The 16624-nt window shown below is 38.7% G+C and overlaps 1 protein-coding gene and 1 non-coding gene across 9 annotated transcripts in view; one reads left to right on the top strand and one right to left on the bottom strand.

The window, feature by feature from the left end:
• Positions 1 to 16624, top strand: part of RNF141 (ring finger protein 141) — a 58549-nt gene that overhangs the window by 16544 nt on the left and 25381 nt on the right. For all 8 annotated transcript variants that reach the window (XR_016393820.1, XM_022555817.2, XM_089915170.1 and 5 more), the window contains 2 exons: positions 1320 to 1513; positions 4423 to 4531. Coding sequence is in view for 7 of the 8 variants with exons in the window: in XM_089915164.1 (XP_089771290.1) it covers positions 1320 to 1513; positions 4423 to 4531 (303 nt within the window). In the remaining variant the exon portion in view is untranslated. The remainder of the gene's footprint in view (positions 1 to 1319; positions 1514 to 4422; positions 4532 to 16624) is intronic.
• Positions 12876 to 12982, bottom strand: LOC115803277 (U6 spliceosomal RNA). The gene has a single exon (XR_004023965.2). It is a non-coding gene; the product is annotated as a U6 spliceosomal RNA (small nuclear RNA).

Raw genomic sequence — 16624 nt, forward strand, 5'->3', positions numbered from 1 at the left:
GATTATACATCACAGTATATCATAGCGTTAAAGAATATAAGCACTAGAATCTAAAAAACATGAGTTCAAATTTCACTTCAACCATTTACCAACTGTTTGTTTTTCATATAAATTTATTATTTAGTTTTGGCTGTGTTGGGTCTTCATTGCTGTGCGCGGGCTTTCCTTCTAGTTGCAGCGAGCAGGGGCTACTCTTTGTTGCGGTGCACAGGCTTCTCATTGCGGTGGCTTCTCTTGTTGCAGAGCACGGGCTCTAGGTGCACGGACTTCAGTAGTTGTGGCACGCAGGTCTCAGTAGTTGTGGCTTGCCAGCTCTAGAGCACAGGCTCAGTAGTTGTGGCACACAGGCTTAGTTGCTCCGCAGCATGTGGGATCTTCCCAGACCAGGGCTCCCTGCATTGGCAAGCGGATTCTTAACCACTGCGCCACCAGGGAAGTGCTACCAACTGTTTAACGTTTTTTGGGGGGCTGCGTTGGGTCTTCGTTGCTGCGCGTGGGCTTTCTCTAGTTGTGGCGAGCAGAGGTTACTCTTCGTCGTGGTGTGCGGGCTTCTCATCGCAGTGGCTTCTCTTGTTGCACAGCATGGGCTCTAGGCGTGCAGACTTCAGTAGTTGCAGTCCCCGGCCCCTAGAGTGCGCAAGCTTCAGTAGTTGCGGTGCATGGACTCAGTAGTTGTGGCATGCAGGCTCAGTAGTTGTGGTGTACAGGTTTAGTTGCTCCTTGGCATGTGGGATCTTCCTGGACCAGGGATCGAACCCGTGTCTCCTGCACTGGCAGGTGGATTCTTAACCACTGCACCACCAGGGAAGTCCCCAGCTGTTTAACTTTAGATAAGTCACTCAACTCTATTTCCTTATCTGTCAACTAGGAATATAATAATGCCTACCTCTTAGGGTTATTGTAAGGAATAAATGAGATAATATATGAAAACCCTTAGTTTGGAGCCTGACATGGTAAGCAGTCAGGAAATGTTCTTAGGAAAATCATATGAGGTAAACAAACTTCCTATTAAATACAATCACTTAAATGCCTCTGTGTGTGTGTGTAATGGTTTTTAACTTGGCAAAATTATAGGAATTCACCCTCCCAATAAGATAAATGAATCCTGTATTCTCATTTACCTGTATGATCTTTAAAAAACAGAACTGTAAATCTTTACTTTAAAATATAGTTGTTTAAATAAATTCCACCTTAGACTCATGTAAGTCTGTTGAGATCTCACTTAAAAGTATTCCTGTTTTGCTTTATTTTCTTGAAGGGATGGGTATGTTGCCATTTGTATATTACATGTAAAAGTAACTTTTATGTATATTTGACAGAAACGATGTGAAGCAACACTCTTTTTGGATTTCATAAGACATCATTTCATCATGGGACAGCAAATTTCGGATCAGACGCAGCTGGTTCTTAACAAGTTACCAGAAAAAGTAGCAAAACATGTCACATTGGTTCGAGAAAGTGGCTCCTTAACTTATGAAGAATTTCTTGGAAGAGTAGCAGAACTTAATGATGTGTAAGACTTGCTCTTTTTCATTTTATTTTCTCCCCCTGACATATTGCCCCAGTGTTATTACTGTCTGAGAGATAACCACACATATTGGTTGGTAAGAGAATGTTTTCAGCAGCAGTTAGCAAATATTTATTGAGTACTATAAGACTTTCTATGTAGCTATCTAAAAATATGTCATAGGACTAAAAGAACAGAAGGATCTTAAAACTGAATTTTGACCACAGGCATGTAAATTGACCCTTGTTTGAAAGCACTGAAGGAGGTGCATAACAGAAGAGAATATACCAGTTAGTCATCTAGAGAAAGGCGCCTAGGATAGTCAAAGGGCACTTCAGGTTTCTGAATATCAACCAGTTCGTCTAGTTAATAAATAAATCTTCAGTGTTTGTTCATTGAACCATTATTTTGCCAGAGAAATATATATATACGGTAATAATTCATTTGTCATCACTGAAGAATAAGATATTTTGTTTATAAATATTTTCTAATTAGCTATCATGTTTACATCTCTACTTAACTCTTGAATAGATTTCTAAGATGAAGTATAAACTTCTCTGCCTCCTTAGCACATCCAATAGAACAGCCTTCTCTTTGTGAATTATTCTTTATTAAATCAATTTTATACTGATCTGTATAGAAGCTATTAAAATATACTGAGCTCTGTCCCTGAATGACCCCAGATTGTTATACTTTTAAAATATTCCATTTTTGTTTGTGTGTTCTCCCTTGGTGACAGGAGAGCAGATATCACTTCTTTCTATCAAGTCTTCCTATAGCAGCACCCATATCCGACTCTCTTTATATATGTATCTTCTGTCTCCCTGGGGGTATAGTTATAACTTATTGGCATTGCCTTTTAAATGAGATCTTAAAGGTTCTTTCTTTAGTCTATTCAACTTAGCTAACGTTCACTGAGCCCATAGTACGTGCAAGGCACCCTGCTGACAGTCTGACATTTTAACTGAGGCCTAAAGAGATTACCTAGGTATCGATGGCAGATCCAGCTTTCCCCAAGTCTGAAGATCTTTCCACTATCCCATATTACCTCTCGTTAAACCCCAAAAAGGCCAAACAAAATCACCAAGCAGTTTGGAACCACTTAGTATATATGAATTTATATTATAGTCACTATTAATAGTTTAGGGTAAAATACATGAATGTACTTCTTAAGCTTTGCAATAACTATATTGGATAAGAGACATATTATACTTGGCCATTTCGAACACATTAGATAAAGAGAAGGAAATGCAGTCTTTTTATGGACATGGCTGGAGTGTCCTGTTATTAGCCAGTCATGAAGAATAAAGCATTCTTAACTCTTAAAAGTTATCTTAGAAGATCATTTCTTTTAAGAACACTGGATTTCACTCATTAAAAACAGACAAACCAAAAAGAAGCCCTGTATGGATATATGGATGGATCCTGTGTAGATATATATATATAAATGCGTAGAAAATGAACTGGAAAGATATACACAGCTCTCTGGGGAGGTGATGGAAAAGGGGAGCAGAGAAGGGAGATTTTACCTTTTACTGTGTATATTTGTGTATTGTCTGATCTTTTATAATAAAAATGTAGTCATGGTTTTTAAAACTCTAGCATTTTACTTTGTTCTTTTTTTTTTAAAGATCATCCAAATGGTAGCATTTGAGGCATTACTTCTGAGACTGTATTCTTAAGGAATAAAATTCGATTGAGAATTTAATAGTATCATAAGAGTGGAATTTTTATGTTTATTGTGTCAACTTTTTTGAAGAGTAATCAATGACATTTGCCATCCCTTTAGAGTCTTAGAACTTACATACAAAAAACCCTAGTCTATTATATGAAATTTTGTTTTTTGGCCTAAAGATACTGGATAAAATGTGTCCTATGAAAACATCCTCAAGCTAAGCTTACTGTGTAATATAGAGGTGATGGTAAAAGAGTATCTCTCTTTTATTTATTAGCACAGAACGTTTCTGACTGGATTTGCTTCTTAAAACCAATTCCCCTGGGTCAGAGTTGGAATTTCACAAGTTCAGTGCTGTCTGAGAACTTTAAAGTTAAACCTACGCAAAAGACGCATGGCTTGATAGCTAGAAAACAGAACTGGGAACTGGCAGTACTACTTTCACTGGCAGACTTTGTTACCTAGGGCTAGTTACTTAATTTTCAATGGCCTCAATTTATTTAGCTGTAAGTTTCTTAGTTCTGACTGTGATATCCCCACTGGTGCTCAGAGAGAAATGTGAGTAATGATAAAAGGGAGCTGCAATACTTATGTCTTTGAACTGATTTAAATTGGCATTGATGCACGATATTGAGTTATCCTAAAAAGTGTTATATTTTTTATGTTAGTATCCTGTTGCTTTCTAAATCAGAATTACTCTGCTAGGGGAGGACAGTAAAGTTACATAAGCGTCTCAAAATCATTTGCTTCATCCAGTTTCAAATTATCTGTAAAAATTGTCTTCAAAGAGGTATATAAGTGTTGTTGCTTAAGGAAGGACTCAACCAAGATCAAGATTTTTTCACACTTTATATACACCTGAGGCACTAGTCAAAATATGGATAAATGAAACCAGCTAAATTTTTTCTTTAAGTACCTGATTCCTTGCACATGTTTTTCCTAGCTGTCTTTGTTAGAAATTTAAAGACCATTGAGATATAGATATGAAAAAAATAGATTTATAAATATCATTCCACTATGCTTTCCACCTTGAAAATTAAATTGTATGTTTATAGTCAAAACATTCTCTATCCCTGTATTTTAAAAATCTAATTATTACAATCACCATTATTGTTATTTGTCTTTCTGTGTTTTCTTCACATTTCCTCCTCTGTCTTAAACTTTCTTGAATCTGGTTTCGTAGCTCCATTATTTTACATGACTTTTCATAAAATTAATGAATGTGTTTACCTCTTTTCAGAACTGCTAAAGTGGCTTCTGGCCAGGAAAAACATCTTCTCTTTGAGGTACAACCTGGGTCTGATTCCTCTGCCTTTTGGAAAGTGGTTGTACGAGTAGTCTGTACCAAGGTGAGAGTGATAGAGATTTCCAACTCTGAGCTTAAACTATTTTGGTGGTTAGAACCACATTTAATAGTATAATATAATACAGTGGAAATAAATGTTTATAATTTGGTTGTTATTAACATTTATTTGTAAAACCATATAAAACAGTTTTGATACTATTTTTGCCTTCCAGGTTAACTGTTTGAATTTCACTGGTTGTATAATTGCCATATAGCAGAGATTTATTTTTTAATTTAATTTATTTATTTTTGGCTGTGTCGGGTCTTCGTAGCTGCATGCAGGCTTTCTCTAGTTGCGGCAAGCAGGGGCCACTCTTTGTTTCAGTGCAAGGGCTTCTAACTGTGGTGGCCTCTCCTGCTGTGGAGCATCGGCTCTAGGCACTCAGGCTTCAGCAGTTGCAGCATGCGGGCTCAGTAGTTGTGGCATACAGGCTTAGTTGCTTCATGGCATGTGGGATCTTCCCAGACCAGGTATTGAACCTGTGTCCCCTGCATTGGCAGGCGGATTCTTAACCATTGCACCACCAGGGAAGCCCCAGAAGAGGTTTTTATAATCAAGGAAAGTGGTAGTAAACGTTCATCCTTATCTTGTACCTCTCTTTTTGGAATTTAACTGACTGTGGAATCCTAAAGTAACACCCTACTTAGCTCTAAGATGACTTCTTAAAAATTAAGTGTCTCTTAGTTCATCTTTAAATTTTAGATAATAGAGTATATCAACTGTGCTAAAAAATATGATGGCAGCTGTCATAGAGTATTAGGAAGCCTCATCCACTAATGGGTAGATTAGAATATGTGGTTCTTAACCTTTTTGAGGCCATAGAACTTTTGGTGAAATTGAAGGCATGAATTTTATTAAGCTTCCTCCTATCCCAACCCTTGCTCTAAAACACAATAAAATCACCCATATGCATATAAACAATAAGTTGGGCATTCATGAATGCCTTTATTTCAACTCCTGATCAATCCATGAAGAACTCCTGGGTAAGGAGATTTTTTTCTTTTGTATCATGGACCCTGGATGTTACCCAAATAATATGTCACATTTCCCCAGTGGGTTGATTGCCACTACTGTGCTATAAGTGGAGTAGGATTGATTGTGTTTAGTTGATCGAATTTGAAGGTCTAATTATTTAAGTAATAAAAGAACTTTAAAAAGGATTAGAGGAACAAAGACAGAGAGATCTTAATTCCAGACTTGGCTAAGTGCCTGAAGTTGAATGGCGCCTGTTAAAGTTTACAGTTGATTTAGAGAAAATATATAGTATAGTTTAATACCACTCAGCTGGGTCTATCAACACTGAACATTTGCTTATTGATTTTTTTTAAGTTCAAATGTTAAAAAGCACTTAACAGCTGCCAGAGAACCATCATTCAAAAATTTTTTGCATTATTCATGACAGAGGTAGTTAATGTGATACTAGTGTGGTGTGGGTAGCAGTGTAACTTTATATAGTGTATAATATGTCACAAATCATAGTAACAGAATACACACTGAAATACAGCTTGATCCAAGATCACATTTTGTTATTTATACTTAGATTACTGGGCTCAAAAAACTGTATACCAGGGCTTCCCTGGTGGCGCAGTGGTTAAGAACCCCCTGCCAGTGCAGGGGACATGGGTTCAAGCCCTGGTCCAGAAAGATCCCACATGCCGCAGAGTAGCTAAGCCCGTGCACCACAACTACTGAGCCTGTGCTCTACAGCCCATACACCACAACTACTGAAGCCCGCACGCCTAGAGCCCGTGCTCCACAATAAGAGAAGCCACCACAAGGAGAAGCCCACGCACCACAACGAAGAGTAGCCCCTGCTCACTGCAACTAGAGAAGGCCCGCACGCAGCAACAAAGACCCAACACAGCCAAAAATAAAAAACAAATAAATAAATAAATTTATTTTTTAAAAAACTGTATACCAAACACATATTTTTCCATTTTCTGTTTGTTTTGGGGTTTATATTATACTTATATTAAGTTCATAAGCGGTTTTTTACAGTGTTATAAATATGCATACTCCCAAAAGAACTTTGGGAATCTGCAACTTTTGAATTTGCAAAGGAATGAGGTAAAGAAGAAATGAAGAACTGTGCTTAAAACATGTAAAACCATTCAAATAGACTAAGTAAATCCCATACAGTACTCCCATCATCTTTGAGTTTACACTGCACATAATCTTTCAGGACTATTTGAAAGTCAGCTTCAGAGGACACATGGGTGAATTTATAAGAACTCTAGTGACAAAGGTCATTTCTGAGAACTGTGCATTCTTTCTCCTTTTCTTGCTGTCTCTTCCACAGTAACCATCCAGCTGATCTTTTCAGCTTTACCTCTACTAGGTTTCACTTGAGTTTACTTGTAACGCAAAGTTCACACTCTCAAGGAGACTATAACTAATGCTCAGGTCTTTCTTCTCATCCAAATTACTTTAAATTCTGTGATTAATCTCCACGCCTTCAGACTCTTCTCCTAATTCCAATTTATTTATTTATTTTTTAATAGATCTTTATTGGAGTATAATTGCTTCACAATACTGTTAGTTTCTGTTGCACAACAAAGCAAATCAGCCATATGCATACACATGTCCCCATATCCCCTTCCTCTTGAGCCTCCCTCCCATCCTCCCCATCCCACCCCCATAGGTCATCACAAAGCACCGAGCCGATCTCTCTGTGCTATGCTGCTGCTTCCCACCAGCCAACTATTTTACGTTCAGTAGTGTATATATGTTGATGCTACTCTCTTTTGGCCCCAGCTTCGCTCTCCCACCCCATTTCCTCAAGTCCATATTCTGTGTCTACCTCTTTATTCCTGCCCTGCAACTAGGTTCATCAGTACCTTTGTTTTTTTAGATTCCATATATATGCGTAGCATACGGTATTTGTTTTTCTCTTTCTGACTTATTTCATTCTGTATGACAGACTCTAGGTCTATCCACCTCACTACAAATAACTCAATTTCGTTTCTTTTTATGGCTGAGTAATATTCCATTGTATATATGTGCCACATCTTCTTTATCCATTCATCCATCAATGGACATTTAGGTTGATTCCATGTCCTGGCTATTGTAAATAGAGCTGCAGTGAACATTATGGTACATGTCTCTTTTTTTTTTTTTTTTTTTTTGCGGTACGCAGGCCTCTCACTGTTGTGGCCTCTCCCGTTGCGGAGTGCAGGCTCAGCGGCCATGGCTCACGGGCCCAGCCACTCCACGGCATGTGGGATCTTCCCAGACCGGGGCACGAACCCGCGTCCCCTGCATCGGCAGGCGGACTCTCAACCACTGCGCCACCAGGGAAGCCCCCATGTCTCTTTTTGAATTATGGTTTTCTCAGGGTACATGCTCAGTAGTGGGATTGCTGGGTCACATGGTAGTTCTATTTTTAGCTTTTTAAGGAACCTCCATACTGTTTTCCATAGTGGTTGTATCAATTTACATTCCCACCAACAGTGCAGGAAGGTTCCCTTTTCATCACACCCTTTTCAGCATTTATTGTTTCTAGATTTTTTGATGATGGCCATTCTGACCAGTGTGAGGTGATACCTCATTGTAGTTTTGATTTGCATTTCTCTAGTAATTAGTGATGTTGAGCATCTTTTCATGTGCCTCTTGGCTATCTGTATGTCTGCCTTGGTGAAATGTCTATTTAGGTCTTCTGCCCATTTTTTAACTGGATTGTTTGTTTTTTTGATATTGAGCTCCATGAGCTGTTTGTATATTTTGGAGATTAATCCTTTGTCTGTTGTTTCATTGGCAAATATTTTCTCCCATTCTGAGTGTTGTCTTTTTGTTTTGTTTATGGTTTCCTTTGCTGTGCAAAAGCTTTAAGGTTAATTAAGTCCCATTTGTTTATTTTTGTTTTTATTTCCATTACTCTAGGAGGTGGGTCAAAAAAGATCTTGCTGTGGCTTATGTCAAAGAGTGTTTTTCCTATGTTTTCCTGTAAGAGGTTTATAATGTCTGGTCTTACATTTAAGGCTTTACCATTTGGAGTTTATTTTTGTGTATGGTGTTAGGTAGTATTCTAATTTCATTCTTTTTTTTTATTTTTTTCTGTACGTGGGCCTCTCACTGTTGTGGCCTCTCCTGCTGCGGAGCACAGGCTCCGGATGCACAAGCTCAGCAGCCATGGCTCACGGGCCCAGCCGCTCCGCAGCATGTGGGATCTTCCCAGACCGGGGCACGAACCCGCGTCCCCTGCATCAGCAGGCGGACTGTCAACCACTGCGCCACCAGGGAAGCCCTCTAATTTCATTCTTTTACATGTAGCTGTCCAGTTTTCCCAGCACCACTTATTGAAGAGGCTGTCTTTTCTCCACTGTATGTTCTTGCCTCCTTGTCGTAAATTAGGTGCCCATATGTGCATGGGTTTATCTCTGGGCATTCTATCTTGTACCATTGATCTATGTTTCTGTTTTTGTGTCACTGCCATACTGTCTTGATTACTGTAGCTTTGTGGTATAGTTTGAAATCTGGAAGCCTGATTCCTCCAACTCCGTTTTTCTTTCTCAAGATTGCTTTGGCTATTTGGGGTCTTTTGTGTTTCCATACGAATTGTAAAATTTTTTGTTCTAATTCTGTGAAGAATGCCATTGGTAGTTTGTTAGGGATTGCATTGAATCTGTAGATTGCTTTGGGTAGTATAGCCATTTTCACATTATTGATTCTTCCAATCCAAGAACATGGTGTATTCCTCCATCTGTTTATGTCATCTTTGATTTCTTTCATCAGTGTTTTATAGTTTTCTGAGTACAAGTCTTTCACCTCCTTAGGCAGCTTTATTCCTAGGTATTTTATTTTTGTTGCAGTGGTAAATGGGAGTGTTTCCTTAATTTCTCTTTCTGATTTTTCATTGTCTGTGTATAAGAATGCCAGAGATTTCTGTGCATTGATTTTGTATCCTGCAACCTTAGCAAATTCATTGATTAATTCTAGTAGTTTTCTGGTGGCATCTTTAGGATTTTCTATGTATAGTATCATGTCATCTGCAAACAGTGACAGTTTTACTTCTTCCTTTCCAATTTGTATTCCTTTTATTTCTTTTTCTTCTCTGACTGCTGTGGCTAGGACTTCCTAAACGATGTTGAATAGTAGCAGTGAGAGTGGGCAACCTTGTCTTGTTCCTGATCTTAGAGGAAATGGTTTCAGTTTTTCACTATTGGGAGCGCTGTTGGCTGTGGGTTTGTCATATATGGCCTTTATTATGTTGAGGTAAGTTCCTTCTATGCTCATTTTCTGGAGGGTTTTTATCATAAATGGGTGTTGAATTTTGTTGAAAGCTTTTCCTGCATCTATTGAGATTATCATATGGTTTTTATTACTTAATCTGTTAATGTGGTGTATTACATTGATTGATTTGCATATATTGAAGAATCCTTGCATCCCTCGGATAAATCCCCCTTGATCTTGGTGTAGGATCCTTTTAATGTGTTGTTGGATTCTGTTTGCTAGTATTTTGTTGAGGATTTTTGCATCTATATTCATCAGTGATATTGGCTTGTAGTTTTCTTTTTTTGTGACATCTTTGTCTAGTTTTGGTATTGGGGTGATGGTGGCCTCATAGAATGAGTTTGGGAGTGTTCCTCCTTCTGCTATATTTTGGAAGAGTTTGAGAAGGATAGGTGTTAGCTCTTCTCTAAGTGTCTGATAGAATTCACCTGTGAATCCCTCTGGTCCTAGGCTTTTGTTTATTGGAAGATTTCTGTGTGTGTGTGTGGTACGCGGGCCTCTCACTGCTGTGGCCTCTCCCGTTGCGGAGCACAGGCTCTGGACGCGCAGGCTCAGTGGCCATGGCTCACAGGCCCAGCCACTCCGCGGCATGTGGGATCTTCCCGGACCAGGGCACGAACCCGTGTCCCCTGCATCAGTAGGCAGACTCTCAACCGCTGTGCCACCAGGGAAGCCCTATTGGAAGATTTTTAATCACAGTTTCAATTTCAGTGCTTGTGATTGGTCTGTTTATATTTTCTATTTCTTCCTGCTTCAGTCTTGGAAAATTGTACCTTTCCAAGAATTTGTCCATTTCTTCATGGTTGTCCATTTTATTGGCACATAGTTGTTCATAGTAGTCTCTTATAGTCCTTTGTATTTCTGCAGTGTCAGTTGTGATTTTTCCTTTTTCATTTTATTCATTTGCGTCCTCTCCCTTTTTTTCTTGATGAGTCTAACTAAGGGTTTATCAATTTTGTTTATCTTCTCAAAAAACCAGCTTTTAGTTTTATTGATCTTTGCTATTGTTTTCTTCATTTTTATTTCATTTATTTCTGCTCTGATATTTATGATTTATTTCCTTCTACTGACTTTAGGTTTTCTTTGTTCTTCTTTTTCTAGTTGTTTTAAGTGTAGGGTTAGATTGTTTATTTGAGATTTTTCTTGTTTCTTGAGGTGAGATTGAATTGCTATAAACTTAGCAATTTCTTAGAACTGCTTTTGCTGCATCCCATGGGTTTTGGGGCGTCGTGTTTTCATTGTCATTTGTTTCTATGTATTTTTTTAATTTCTTCTTGGATTTCTTCAGTGATCTCTTGGTTATTTAGTATCTCACTGTTTAGCCTCCATGTATTTGTGTTTTTTACAGTTTTTTTCCTGTAATTGATTTCCAACCTCATAGTGTTGTGGTCAGAAAAGATGCTTGATATGATTTCAGTTCTCTTAAATTTTCTGAGGCTTGATTTGTGGCCCAAAATGTGATCTGTCCTGGAGAATGTTCCATGTGCACTTGGGAAGAAAGTGTATTCTGCCACTTGCAGATGGAATGTCCTATAAATATCAATTAAATCTATCTGGTCTGTTGTGTCATTTAAAGCTTGTGTTTCCTTATTTATTTTCTGTTTAGATGATCTGTCCATTGGTGTAAGTGGGGTGTTAAAGTCCCCTACTGTTATTGTGTTACTGTCGATTTCCCCTTTTATGGTTGTTTTAGCATTTGCCTTATGTATTGAGGTACTCCTGTGTTGGGTGCATAAATATTTATCATTGTTACATTTTTTTCTTGGATTGATCCCTTGATCATTATGTAGTGTCCTTATCTCTTGTAACAGTCTTTATTTTAAAGTCTATTTTATCTGATATGAGTATTGCTACTCCAGCTTTCTTTTGATTTCCATTTGCATGGAATAACTTTTTCCATCCCTTCACTTTCAGTCTGTATGTATCCCTAGGTCTGAAGTGGGTCTCTTGTAGACAGCATATATATATATGGGTCTTGTTTTTGTATCCATTCAGCCAGTCTGTGTCTTTTGGTTGGGGCATTTAATCCATTTACATTAAAGGTTATTATCTACATGCATGTTCCTATTACCATTTTCTTAATTGTTTGGGGTTTGTTTTTGTGAGTCTTTTTCTTCTCTTGTGTTTCCCGCTTAGAGAAGTTTCTTTAGCATTTGTTGTAAAGGTGGTTTGGTGATGCTGAATTCTCTTTAGCTTTTGCTTGTCTGAAAAAGCTTTTGATTTGTCCATCTAATCTGAATCAGATCCTTCTGGGTAGAGTAATCTTAATTGTAGGTGTTTCTCTTTCATCACTTTAAGTATATCCTTCCACTCCTTTCTGGCCTGCAGAGTTTCTGCTGAAAAATCAGCTGATAACCTTATGGGGACTCCTTTGTATGTTATTTTTTTGTTTTTCCCTCGCTGCTTTTAATATTTTTTCTTTGAATTTAATTTTTGTTAGTTTGATTAATATGTGTCTTGGTGTGTTTTTCCTAGGGTTTATCCTGTATGGGACTCTCTGTGCTTCCTGGACTTGGATGACTATTTCCTTTCCCATGTTAGGGAAGTTTTCAACCATAATCTCTTCAAATATTTTCTCAGACCCTTTCTTTTTCTCTTCTTCTTCTGGGACCCCTATAATTCGAATGTTGGTGCATTTAGTGTTGTCCCAGAGGTCTCTGAGATTGCCTTCAATTCTTTTCATTCTTTTTTCTTTATTCTGCTCCTTGGCAGTTATTTCCACCATTTTGTCTTCCATCTCACTTATTCGTTCTTCTCCCTCAGTTATTCTGTTATTGATTCCTTCTAGTATTTTTCATTTCAGTTATTGTGTTGTTCATCTGTGTTTGTTTGTTCTTTAATTCTTCTAGATCTTTGTTAAACATTTCTTGTATTTTCTCAATCCGTGTCTCCATTCTATTTCCAAGATTCTGGATCATCTTTATTATCATTACTGTGAATTCTTTTTCAGGTAAATTACCTATTTCCTGTTCATTTATTTGGTCTTGTAGCTTTTTACCTTGCTCCTTCATCTGTGACATATTTTTTTTTAACATCTTTATTGGAGTATCATTGCTTTACAATGGTGTGTTAGTTTCTGCTTTATAACAAAGTGAATCAGCTATACATATACATATGTAAAAATACGGAACGCTTTACGAATTTGCGTGTCATCCTTGCGCAGGGGCCATGCTAATGTTCTCTGTATCATTCCAATTTTAGTATATGTGCTACTGAAGCGAGCACTGTGACGTTTTTTTGCCATCTCATTTTTTTTTTTTTTTTTTTTTTTTTTAATGAGTGGGGTTGTATTCCTGTCTTACTGGTTGTTTGGCCTGAGTCTTCCAACACTGGGGTTTATAGGCTATTGGCTAGAGCTGGGTCTTGCTGCCGAGATGAGGAACTCCATGAGACCTCACTCCAATGAATTTTCCCTGGGGTCTGAGGTTCTCTGTTAGCCAGTGGTTCAGACTCGGAGTTCCCACCACAGGAGCTTCAGCCTGACCCCAGGCTCATGAACCAAGATCCTGCCAGCCACCTGGGGTGGGAAAATAAAAAAAGAACAATAACAAAATAAAAAATAAAATTAGACTAGGAAACTAACAGATATGTTAGGAAGAATATAAAAATGAAAATATAGATGAATCAATAACCAGAAGGTACATCAGTACCACAATAGTAAAAAAGAGGAGGGAGGAAAAGAAAAAAAAAAGGGTGAGGGGGAGGCCTTGGCTGTGGAGGGTGGGGCCTAAACATTGGTGAGGTTTGGGTGGTGGGCAGGGACAATGCTCAGGACCCACAGGGCTGGAAAAGGCCCTGTGGGCTGTGGGGGGTGGAGCTTAGGCTCAAGGAACAGAAGGGGCCCAGGTGTGCCCCCCACCCCTGGTCTCAGAGGGCAGCAGACCTCACCTGGGAGCCCAGCAGGCTTCCTGGGCTCAAATGGGTGGGGCAAACGCCCTCTTCTCCTCTCCTCCGGTCTGGGAGGGCCCCTCCCACCTGCCTCTCCTGATCTCCTCTGGCCTCCCTCCTGTACCTCCAAGGACCCACGTGGCCTGGAGGGGATTTTGAGGGCAGGGGATCAGCCTGGGACCTCATCAGGCTCCCTGGGCCCGAATGGGCAGGGCAATTGCCCCCCACTCCTTTCCCACTCTTCCCAGAGAGTCCCTCCCGCCTGCCTCTCCTGATCTTTCTGGCCTCAGGGACACCGATCCTGTCTGGCCTCCACTTGTCCTCCTGCCTCAGTCCCCCATACGTCCTACCAATTCACTTTTGGGTTCCTCACATCTCCTTGGGTGTCAGAGTCTCCCACCATTGGCTGGCAGTTGCCCTAGCTGTGGGGAGACGCTAACCCCACGTCTTCCTACACCGCCATCTTGACTCCACCTCAGTTCTAATTTATGATGCTGTGAGAATAACCTTTCTAAAGCACAGCTCTCATCAGATCACTTTTCTGTTTAAAATTCCTCAGCAATTCTTCCTTGGCTTCAAAATAGTCCCAACTCTTTGACCTGGCATTTGAGGCCCTCTACAATATGGCTCCAAGGCTATCTTTTCTGTTTTACCACTATCCCCTTTTGCAATCACCAGGCTTAGCTAACTTAAGGCTGTATAGCTGTTACTTTCCTATCTCGATGCCTCTGCTCACTGAGTTCCCTCATCTAGAATGTCCATTCCTCTGTTGTTTAAATTGCCATCAGATGCAAGTCACAAAAAAACCCTATTCCACCAGTTTAAACAAAAACAGTATTTATTTTCTCACTTATCAAGAAATCCTAATATAAAGTAGCTCCTCGATTGGTTAATTCAAAGACCTAGCAGATCCCTCTTTCAAACTCATTGGGTCAATATTAGCTCACATTCCCCTTCTTACACCTACACTGGCAGAGGGGATGTGATTACTGTGATTGGTTTAGATGAGACTAACAAGGATTGACTCCTGAGTCATTTCAGGGAGTGGTAGTCACCAAAACAAAATTAGGGCACTACTGGCACAGTAAAAAGTGGGAATGGCATTTGGATAATCAGCCAGTAGTTTCTGCCACATCTTTTATTTCTGCATGTCTAAATTTGAGGTCTCCTTAAAGGTCCACCTCAAATACCATCTCATCCATAAAGTTAACCTAAAGAAATTCTTTTAGCTCTTCTAAACTCCAAAAGCACTTTATTTATACTTCATGATTAAATTTTACGTTATGACTAAAATTATTTGTTTAGGTTCTTAGTTTCCCTAGAAGATATTAAGCTCCTGAGAGCAGGAACTCTGTCTAGATTCATCCTTGTATCTCTTACAGCCTGTAATTCTTAGTACCTGGTAAGAACTCAATATATGTTGAGTGAACAAAAATCTGTTGAAGAAATATTCTCATTTTAAATGACTGGGATAGGTTGAAGCTTTCCTTGTGTATTGATATAGTGTAGTACCTAAATTATATTCTCCATCTTTGTTTTATAAATTACTCAGCTCACATTGAAGGTCCCAGTAGAAATTGTAGAAAACTGTAGGAATATGAATGTAGCAGATTTCTGATCCCTTAGTTTTCTGTTGCTCTTCTTTGGCAAACACACAATTAATGTTTGATTTTACTATTAGTCAAAAAAATTTTTTTTGCCTCAGTATCTCTAACCATTATATCTTTATGGTGATTAAACATCATCCTTAAAATAAGATTCTAAGTTAGAAAAACAAAAGTATTAAAAACATAGGCAATCAGACCTTTCATTTGTATAATTTTTCTTGATTTTAGATCTAAAGAAATGTTTTATTTGCATTTCTTAGTTTCTTTTTGAAAGACTCTATGAGAAGTCAGTGTTAACATTAGAAAAATAGAGTTAAAGTCCAGTATAAAAAGCTGATAGTAGACTGAAATTTTATATTTCTTAATCTTAAGCAACTGAAAGCCAATTTACAGTAAGACCTTATCCTGAGTATCTGCTATCTGCTGTGGCGGTTATACTCAAACATTATAAAAAAATAATCTAAATAATGTTTAAATGGAATATTTTGTGGGAATAATATTAGAAAAATTAATGGGTTAATTAAAATTATGGACTAAGGTGGCTGTTAAGAAGCTTCATGAATTATTTTATTTTCATCCGTCTTTTTACTTAGACCAACACTTTGGAGTCATCCTTGACTTCTCTTTTTCTCTTATACCCACCCCACAGTCAGTGTATGAGTGAATCCTGTCAAGTTTCTCTTCAAAATATATTCAGAATGTGACCAACTCTTACCATTGTCATTACTATCACCTTATTGCTAGCAACCATCATCTCTCACTGGGATTATTCCAATAGCCTTCTAACTCGTCTCCCTGCTTCTGCCCTTGTCCCCATTATGTCTAGTCTCAGCACAATAACCAGTCTATTCCATTCATAATCTGAAATGAAATTAGATCTTATTACTCCTTGGCTCAAAACCCTCCAGTGACTTGCCATGCCCTTGGAGTAAAAACCAAAGTCATTACTATGAACAGCAAAGTTCTATACATTCTGTCCCCACCTCACTCCCTAACTCTATCTTCAACCACTCCTCTCTCTCTCTCGTTCTGTTCCAGCCACGCTTGGCTCCTTGCCAGGTTCACTTCTGCCCTTGCGCTTGACTGTCATCCTGGAATGCTCTTTCCCTCAGATATCCATATGACTGATTCGTGCACCTCTTTAGTTCCTAAATGTCACCTACTCTGTGAGGCCTTCCCTGTAGCCTTTCAGCATTTTCTCTCCTCTGTTTAATATTCTCCATAGCACTTATTTCCATCTTATCTAATCTGTATTTTATTTGTCTGTCTCTCCTACCTATAGTGTAACCTCCATGAAGACAGGGATTTTTGTCTGGTTTTTACACACTGTGTCACCAGTGCCTAGAGCAGTGCACATAGTACGTGTAACACC

The sequence above is a fragment of the Delphinapterus leucas genome, chromosome 7 (genome assembly GCF_059928025.1).
Source record: "Delphinapterus leucas isolate spDelLeu-1000000601 "Yukka" chromosome 7, BTC_Dleu_Yukka2, whole genome shotgun sequence".
Lineage (NCBI taxonomy): Eukaryota > Metazoa > Chordata > Mammalia > Artiodactyla > Monodontidae > Delphinapterus > Delphinapterus leucas.